Raw genomic sequence first — 10,263 nt, 5'->3', positions numbered from 1 at the left:
CTCCACAATGCCAACAGAATATTTATGCTTAATATTTGAAATCAAATAAATATATTCTTTCTAAATATATAACTGCTGCATTTAATATGTAATATAAATGTTTAAGCGCTTACATAAATATTGAAGCACACTTGCTGTAGTGGTTAAGAATTTAGGCATTTATATCAGTAGACGAGGGATCGAATCTCCAAACATACACAATTATTTTTTTTACCCCAAAATATTGTAGTCGCTCAATGGGGGAGCGACTTTAGCCCAAGTCGCCTACCGGCACAGCGATTTGGGTCAAAAACATCCGAGCCATAACATCACTAATATTAACTTGTTGCCCGGGATGTAGTCGCTTAGGGGGAGAACGACTTGAATCCGAAGCTAGCTTCGGTGCTGACGTGGACCCATTTTGGGTAATTACTTTGAAATGCAACCTATTTTGATAATTTCTTTGGTTTTCAATCCCATTTTAGAAAAAAATTCCCTAATATGCGTACAAAATATGACTACTGCAATTTTGATCATAATTAGAAGTTTGTTTCGATTAGAGTTTAAACTCCCTTCAACTCTCTAATCATTAATTTTAATATTATATGGATTTGATCACGATATAATTTGCTTTTAATCTGTTGTGGCCTTGTAGGTTATGATGTAATAAGCGTTTATATATAAAAATAGACCGATCTTGTACGTATATCCTACTGGAATAGACATTTTGTTGTTTGTGCACGATTTTCTTGTTAACCATACCACCTATTCTATTGTTAATCAAATTCTTGTAGTAGCTAATATTGACACACGATTTCATCAAGCTTGTTTAGAGCTCTTTTGAAAGAACAATGTTACGCAAAATATATCCTAACTTGCATGTCAATGATAATTTTCTTATAGATTAAACTTTATCTCTTACTCCCTCTCTCCCGGTCATTTGTTGTCATTTTTTTCCATATCATTAGGTGTCTCGATCATTTTGTTGTCTTTTCTATTTTAAGAATGAAACTTGGTGAGTAATTTGACCATTCTCATTCAATTTGTTCCACTTGTCATTTAGTTATTGGCTCTCTCCTCTTTTCTTGGTTTTTGTGCCAAAACAAAAGGACAACAATTGACCGGAACGGAGGGAGTATAATCTTATTCTCATGCAATATATACATACATACCCGTTAAAATTAAAATTAAATAAAAAAATTATCATAAAGGTTTGCAGAAGAGTAAATATGATGCATTAAGGACCCAACTAACAAAATTAATCGTTATGAATCTTTGTTACACTTTTCCGTTAACTTTGTTCACTTCATAAATTTGCAAGCAAAAATAAAAATAAAGTTAAATAAAGCTTGATCATAATAAAATATATTTTACAAAAAATAAGAGTAATATATTATCTAATCACACAAACTCGAGGTGTTCGTGAGTTTTCCGAGTTGATCGAGCTCGACTTCTCATCCAGTTATAGAGGGGAGCCCGAACTCGAGCTCACTGCTCTCTCGAGTTAGCGTAGTAGTTCGTATTCCATTGCTAGTGGAGTGGGCTGCCAATATTTTTCATTACAAATACTTGTGTACAATGGTCTTATACAAATTTATTGCAAGAAAATCAACTACTCATACTTTATTTTACCCGTCTTACTCACTATATGATTTTGATTTTTACATCAGTATGACCTTCCCATTGAAACAATTCAACTCAACTTCATAAAACATAATAGCACACATTTATTTTTAATTCAAGGAGCAAAATTACTATCTTCCACTTTTCATAAAACCTTCCCATAAAAGCACTAAAAGAAATATGATTGAAATGATAAAAAGTATAAACTTAGGATCATTGTTCCATCTTCCGGGCCTTTAACTTATTACCTGCTAAAAAAAAAAAAAAAACTTATTATGCTATCCCTCGTATAAGCACCATATGACTAAAATAATTATAAAAACATCAAATTATCTAACAATACATACTGTATATATATGGAAACCTAATAAACATAATGCATGTATGTATTAGTGGTAGCAAAGGAACGCTCATCAGCGTTGGTTCAATTCGTCGTGACCATTCCTCGTGCATATCGCACACAACCATGATATAATGATAGAATGTATATTGCACTGCACAAAAAAAAAAACATAAATAAATAAGCTTTTTTAGTATAATGATAGAATGTTGTAAATCGCAAATCATTTTATAGTGAGAACATGAGACTTACAAATAAAGTCTAATAAACTTACAAATAGGAAAAAACGTGAGCACACAAATAGTCAAATAGTATCCGATTACTCCGTATATTGCACTGCACAAAACATAAAAGAAATTCACAATTATAAGTTAGCAAGTAAGATCACATGAAAATACATCAAAACTTGCAGTATATAATATTGCGCTCAAAAGAAAAAAAAAATTGTGAAGGGATTAGGGAAGAGAAGCAAAAAAAATCTCAGAATTAAAGTTTTGATTGACTGCTAAAAATCATATGGAGTAATATACTTAGGGGGCGTTTGGTTCGAACGAGGGAAAGGAAAAGAGAATCAGAATAGGAATTGAAGGCAAAGGAAACGAAAAGAAAGAGATCCCCTTTAATTTTCATTCTTGTTTGGTTAAAATTACAAGGGAATGACAAAAAAATTGAAACCCAAAGACAAGAATTATCAACAGCCACCCACAACCACCAACAACCAACCCTCAACACCAACCACCACCAAAATGACCTGCACCGACAAGCATGAGTTCGCCAACAGCCGGCGAGTTGCACCTGCCACCGGTGAGTTGTACCCGACCACCAGCGACTCCGCCCACCTCCACGCAGGTTTACCGTTTCATTTTGTTTCCTTTTTTGAAATCACTACCACCCTCCATAATCACCACTTAAACACCACCAGATCAGTTTCCCTGCCCCATAAAACACCAAATTTGGTGATTTGAGGGTGTGGTCGTCGGTTTAGAACGTATCTCCGGCGAGGAGGACGAGAGGGACATGTCGCCGGCGAGGGGCAGCAGATTTTTGTCGACAGTGGTGGTGGTGGTGGGATTGTGTGGTTGATGGTTATGGTGGCGCATGCGGTGGTGGATTGTATGGTTGATGGTTATGGTGGTTCGTGCGGTGGTGGCTATGGTAGTATTCATGTGAGATAAGAGGAGGTAGGGAATGAAATCCCATACCTTAAGGGGGGTAGGGGTATGGAGTTAGAGCTGTGATGGGGTATAGAGGGGAATGAAGTGGGGAAAGAAAATGGCAAAAATCATGAAACAAACACCATCAAAGGGTATGAGGGGGTTTGTTTCCCTTTCCCTTTCCTAAATACCCCTAACCAAACGCCCCCTTATATACTTAAAGTCTGATTTCTATTGTAACTAAAATTGATCAATGAAGAGTCCTTAATCTGACCAAATTAGTAGTTATAGAATATTTTGTATTGTCAGATAACTCAACCATTAGTTACGTAATATCTTATGTTCATAAGATAATTAAGACGTTTTAGATTAATTTCTACTATATTTAATATTGCTCGAGTCTTCTCTAAATATTGGAGTCTCTATAATCGCTCGAAAAAAGCTTCCTTTAATAATATAGATAGATAGATAGATATAGATTTTTGACACCTTACAACGGGTATTACTAGTCTTCGATCAACCTTTATCTAATGAAATCGTTTGGATTGTTTAAGTTTACTAAGATAGATTAAGTCGGGTCGGATCCATTAACACGTGTGCCCTGGTTTACACTCCATATCTCCCTTATAAGAGTCGTAAACCTAACATGCGCATTCTGAGTAGAATTGAAAGCAAAGGAGAAATTGAAAGGAGGAGAGAAATGGTAACTGCAATTATCCGTTGCAAAAACCGCATTCAAGGACTCTACAATGTGCATAGTCTCCAACACCTTCTTTTCTTTTCAAATAATTCCCCAAATCAAAAAACCAAATCCCCAAATCAATCTTACACTAATTATTTGGTGAATAATATGGGTTTCTCTGATCAACAAGCTCTATCCACTTCCACCAAGATTCATTACAAGTATGCCGACTACTCCAAATTCTCTGAAAATGCTAATTCTGTTGTCGATTTTTTAAAACAACACTGCTTTGATGATACCCACATTATAAAGGTTGTGTCTTGTTACCCTAAAATCTTAGCTTGTAATGTTGACGAAACCCTAAAACCCAAATTTAAGTTTATTCAAGATCATGGTTTTTGTGGGTCTGATTTAGTTAGTCTTTTTGCATCAAGTCCTTCACTTGTGTATCTACCTATGAATCGTATCATCCATGATATCAGGGATATTTTGGGCAGTAATGAAAACCTAATCAAGGTTTTCAAAAGATCTAAACTTTTATCGAACTCTGCTTTGGAAAATCTTGTTTCAAATGTTGCAATGTTGATTAATGAGTATGGTATCGATATTAAGCTTATTCGTAATGGGATTCTTCTGCGACCTGGATCCTTTATGAGGAAACCCGAGTTTTTCCGAAATGTATTGATTGGGGTTGAAGAGGATTTGGGGATTCCTCGAAATTCTGGGATGTTTTTATACGGCATGCATTTGTTGTGTAATTCTAGTAAGCAGAAAATCGAGTCGAAATGTCAGGTGTTAAAAAGCTTTGGATGGACTGAATATGATGTTTCTGAATTAATGAGGAGAAGTCCTAATGCCTTCCTAATATCTGAAGAAAGTATCAGGAAAAAGTTGGGTTTTTTTATGATTGAACTTGGTTACAAGCCCGATTTCTTAGCTACACATTCTGCCTTGTTGGGTTATAGCATTGAGAATCGAGTGGCGCCTAGGCATCGGGTGTTGTTGGTTTTGAAGGAGAAGGGTTTGTTAATAGATTACAACCTCTATACAGCGGCCATTAAAACTGAGAAGCTGTTCTTAAAGATACTTATCGAACCTTTTAAGGAAGATGTACCTGGTCTTCTTCAACTTTATCAAAGTAACAAAGGTTGTTCCAACATTGACGCCATTTCGAGGCGAGGCGATGCCAAGCATCAAACTCTTAGCTAAGTCTACAGTTATGTTTACTAAAGCAGCAAAAGTTGGTCCAACTTTTTTTTCTTTCCTATGCTGCACTGAAAAAAATGTCTGAGTGTGTTTTATTACTTTAGTAGGTTAATGTCATTGTATGCCTTGACTTATGATTGAAGCGACATTGCTCATGGTTCATTTTTAATGGCGTGCACTCTTCACTTTGTCATGGACTCATGGTCATTGATTTGTTAATTGTATAGAAATATTGGAAGCCAGAGTGCATCTGGTTGCTGTTATCGATTCTGGTTCTTTAGGAATTTCCTAACTTCCTGTCCATGCTGTGTGCTTCTCTTCAAACTTTTATAGTTCGCTCGCCTTCTCTTACTTTCTTTATTGATACCTCTTCGAACTCCTGATTCGAGATTTTGGAACTGGAAGACAGAGACTATATAATGGTAAATAAGTGACATAATGGTTGGGTCTTGGAATACAAAAACTTTTGTGAGAATTTTCTATCAAAGATAGGGGCCATCGAACAGTAATCTAAAAAGGTTTTGGCGGTAGGTCGTTCTTTAGATCCTCAAACAACCATCTTTCATCTTTACCTTTATTTAATTCGACTATGAGAGGTCTTAAATGACAATTGGTGAAAGGTTTGAGGATGTATGTGTGCTTAGTGTACTCTAGATTGTTGTCGATTTTCAATCAGTGATAGTAAAAAGTTGATTCCTAATGCTGAGTTAATCCCAAAAGACATGTCTTGCTCTTGTGTGACTGATTTAATGTTGCAAGGCCTCTTTCTCTTGTGTTCGTCAAGTTTTAGGTGTTTCGACATGTAGCCTTTTTGGTCTCCTCTTTCTCTTGGTTCTAGTAGATTTATTAGTATGTCGCTCAAGTTCATGGCATTGCGCATTAGTTCACTAGCAATTTCACATCCTTAAATTTGGGGTTTTCGAAGATGGAAGGCTGCATGATAGAAAACTGTCTTAAAACAGCCTGGCATTTAAAAGCAGAGAGCCATGCATGTCTGAGAATGTGAGCTACTTTGTACTCCCTCCGTTCCGGTCATTTGTTGTCCTTTCGTTTTGGCACAAAGATCAAGGAATGAGGAAAAGGCCAATAACTAAATGACAAGTGGAACAAATTGAATGAGAATGATCAAATTACTCATCAATTTCATTCTTAAAATCGAAAGGACAACAAATGACTGAGACACCCAAAATGAAAAAGGACAACAAATGACCGGGACAGAGGGAGTATTTCATTCGTCAGCGATCTATGACAATTCGGCTCGTCCTTGTATCGCTCTCTTCATGTAGCTTTTAAGGGGATCCTTCGTTTGATTCATTGATGGAGAAAATTTACCTGCTACTGGCATCATAGATCGCTGACGAATAACGCATATCCATTGTAGAGTCGTATGATGAATCATCAACAAACCGCTCTTATCTATAATTCCAATAATAATACTAAACCCTAGAAAGACAAGGACTAAAAAAACTCTGAAAATAAAGACGGAAAAACAGATCTCACCAAAAAGGAGACTGTTATTGATTAATTCATAATATTTCATACTAGTAATTGATAAATAAAACTATTTGAGGGGCTTACCATCAATCAATGATCGATGGAACCCCAGATTTAATTGATGGAGGCTAGGGTTTTTTTAGAGAGAAGGAGGAGGATAAAGTTTTTTTTGAGTGTAGCGTGCTTCATTTAGTGAAGGGAGAAAGCGCAAGATCTTCCATAACTAGCCAATCTAATACAACACCTAGGCATCCCCCCTACTACTAAGAGAATAAAATTCTCTTAGTATTTTCCCGCCCAAGTGTTTTCCCACTTTGATGGGTCTGCCTTATGGATTGTAAACAGCACAAAGCACGTTCTAAGTTGGGCCTAGACTTAAACTAATTGATATTTCATTGATTTGGCATCATTACTAAAATTCTAACGTGATAATTTTTGAAATCTTATACATAGAAATAAATTATGCGTTGACTTTTCTAATTATACAATCTTATATGGAAAAAAAACTATAATTTGCCCCACAAATTATGCAATGCTAACAATATTATTTCGAAAATCTCAAATCACAATATCTCGAATCACAATAAATTACTCCCAATATACAATATCTCATATCAATTCATCAGAGATAAAATCCGAAAAAATAACATCATATCATTTATCCCTAATATATTCTGCAATCTTTGCAACATATCAATCCCCCTTCCCCCTTACTCCCCCTTATTACTAAGAGAATAAAACTCTGATTAGTTTTCCCGCCTAAATTGCATAATCCACATATGGACCTATTTATTTGGATATTAAATCATTGGAAATGGGAATAAGAATGGATAACAACCCCTTAAATTGTAGTTAAACTACATCCCACTATATTATGATAATCTAGGGTATTATTATATAATCTCCATAATTACGCACTAAAATTATTATGCAATCATCATTCATCTCCATAATTATCATCCTTCATTAGTTAATACATATTTGATCTGATGATATAAATCTCACGAGATTTATGCCTTTAGTGAATATAATAATATAATATTTATTTTTTGAATAAAGTTGACAACGTAATTCAAGTAAAATTCATTAATTTATTCGGATTAAAAGTGTCGACTTTCCTATTTTATTTATTTTAATAGTAAAATTTTATCAATATGATCCCCAAGAAACTGAAAATGAGTTGAAATTAATACTCTAAATGCAAACATATCTAGCAATTACATCTAAAAGTTACCGTGTTGTAGCACGGGGTCTATACTAGTTAATGATTAATCCATGTCAATACTTTCAACCGAGTTGGAGTAATATATGTGGTTATTTTTCTTCAATGTTTTTGCCAATAGTAACAGCATGTTGGCCATTTTACACTACAAATCACATTTTAATCAGCCAAGTAGATTTCAATTGAAAATTCTGATCCCTATATTTTGCTTAATATGTTATCTTGTGTACTAGTATTATATCCTCAACTTATACTTTCTAATACTATGTGGTTGGAGCCGTATAGATGCAGTTTTTTGGCGAATAGCAATCCGTAACTATCAACTATCAATTCCACTAGTTTGCAGAATTTGCTGGGGTGAACTCGGTGTTATACTGTTACACTCTAAAGTACATGACGAATCACCTATTTCAGCTGTTTCATAAAATACATGATTAAGAGACTTTTCAACTCGGCTTATTCGAGTAAATTTGTTGAGTGCTGATGCATCCATTCAGGTATTGGGGCAATGTTGTCGTCGTTGCAGTGCTGATGCATTCAAGGCTTGGAAGTGGAACTCTATGAGAGCATCAACCTCGAATTGCCTACAGCATCATCATTGCTTGGTGCCTACTATTATAGTCGTAACTAACAAAACAATCAATAATTTACGTTCACTTGGCCTGATCAACATTTGTAATTACCTACCTCGATATTAAGGCGTAGAACAGGATCATGACTTTGTCAAAGAGAGTAGTAACAAATGAAAATCTTTAAATAACCCAATTGAAAAATTCTTTAAATCTGCTCTTTGCAGGAGGCTTTGTGAATAAGTCTGCCAACAGATCTTCGGGTTTACAGTACTTAAAGTTGAAATAACCCATCCCTTTTGGACGTCTTTGACAAACTACAATTTAATGCTGAAATGCTTGGTTTTTCGTCGAAAATCTTGATTCTTTACGATAGCTATAGTTTGCTTGATTATCGACCACAATTTTAATGCTCGTTTTCTGCTCTAGATTGAGATAATTTAAAAATTTCCTCTGCCATATGTATCATAATTAATTGTTGTTGCTGTTGTTGTTATTGAAAGATTGAGGCAGAGGTGATATTTTGAATTGTGAATTCTTTGTATTACGATCAACAATATATATAGGGTACATAGGTAGCTAGGGTTTTACACAAGGTGACCTAAGATACAAGCTAAGAATATTGATGGAGAATAATATAGGTAAGATTACAGTAATATAATTATTTACAAGATAAACCGAAAGATTACGGTGATACCACAATCTTATCATCCCCCCGCAAGACGAACGGCGGTGATGAGAGCCCAATCTTTGGAAGGAGCATATTGAAGCGATAACGAGGAAGGGCTTTAGTTAGGAGGTCAGCTAGCTGGTTGTCTTGAACCATAAGAATCACATGGAGAGAGCCAGATTGGACACGCTCACGAATGAAGTGAAAGTCGAGGGCCACATGCTTCATCCTAGAGTGGAACACGGGATTGGCACTGAGTTGAGTGGCACCGATATTGTCACAGTAAATATGTGGCGTGGCAGGGAGTTGAACACGGAGTTCGCCAAGGAGATTGGTGAGCCAAATGAGTTCAGCTGCAGCATTAACGATAGAGCGATACTCGGCTTCGGTGGAGGACCGAGCTATTGTCTTTTGTTTCTTCGAGCTCCAGGAGATGGGATTGCGCCCCAAGTAGACAAGATAGGCAGATGTGGAGAGAAGGCGGTCACCATCACCTCCCCAGTCCGAGTCAGAGAAGGCATGAAGAGTAAGGGGAGAGTCACGGTGAATGGTGAGACCATGAGAGGGTGTGCCAGCGAGATAGCGTAGGACACGTTTGAGGGCCTTCCAGTGAAGATCAGTCGGTTTGTGCATAAATTGGGAGAGTTTGTTAACAACAAAGGCTACATCTGGGCGAGTGAGTGACAGGTACTGAAGGGACCCAATGAGTGCACAAAACTCGGTTTCATCAGTGTGAGGTTGGCCAGCAGTGAGGGTGAGCTTCTCATACGCATCAAGAGGGGTGGCAGCAGGGCGAGCATCGAGCATGTTGGCACGTTGGAGAAGGTCAAGAGTATAGCGATTTTGGTGCAAGTAAATTCCTTTTGTAGTTGGAACAACTTCAACTCCAAGGAAGTAGGAGAGAGTGCCGAGGTCCTTGAGGGAGAAGCGGGTAGCAAGAGTAGCGATAAATTTGGTGACGGCTTGAGGGCAGGATCCTGTGACAATAATATCATCTACATAGACAAGAATAAACAGAGTAACATTAGTGTGGAGTAAAAAAGAGAGGTGTCAGAGACGGCATTGGTAAATCCAAGGCTGATGAGGTAGTTTCGCAACTCCGTATACCAAGCACGAGGGGCTTGTTTAAGACCGTAGATAGCTTTATGGAGGTGGCATACGTAGTCAGGATGGGCAGGGTCAACGAACCCCGGAGGTTGAGACATGTGAACGACATCAGTTAGTGTTCCTTGTAGGAATGCATCATTGATGTCAAGTTGGCGAAGGGGCCAAGACCGAGTGACTGCAAGAGTTAATACCAATCGGATCGTCGCAGGTTTTATGA

The 10,263-nt window shown here is 36.8% G+C and overlaps 1 protein-coding gene across 1 annotated transcript; it reads left to right on the top strand.

Moving 5' to 3' along the window:
* The first annotated feature begins 3,759 nt into the window (after window positions 1-3,759).
* LOC141647570 (transcription termination factor MTERF15, mitochondrial-like) lies at window positions 3,760-5,153 on the top strand. Its single transcript, XM_074455810.1, has one exon. The coding sequence runs from the start codon at window positions 3,797-3,799 to the stop codon at window positions 4,985-4,987; it is 1,191 nt and encodes a 396-aa protein (XP_074311911.1). The 5' UTR covers window positions 3,760-3,796; the 3' UTR covers window positions 4,988-5,153.
* Window positions 5,154-10,263: the final 5,110 nt, after the last annotated feature.

The sequence above is a fragment of the Silene latifolia genome, chromosome 3 (genome assembly GCF_048544455.1).
Source record: "Silene latifolia isolate original U9 population chromosome 3, ASM4854445v1, whole genome shotgun sequence".
NCBI classification, from domain to species: domain Eukaryota; kingdom Viridiplantae; phylum Streptophyta; class Magnoliopsida; order Caryophyllales; family Caryophyllaceae; genus Silene; species Silene latifolia.
Note: the sequence above shows the minus strand (reverse complement) of the source record. Positions and strands in the feature narration are given on the sequence as shown.

Coding starts and splice junctions, on each gene's coding strand:
- LOC141647570 (XM_074455810.1), top strand. CDS start 3,797: ATGGTAACTGCAATTATCCGTTGCAAAAACCGCATTCAAGGACTCTAC.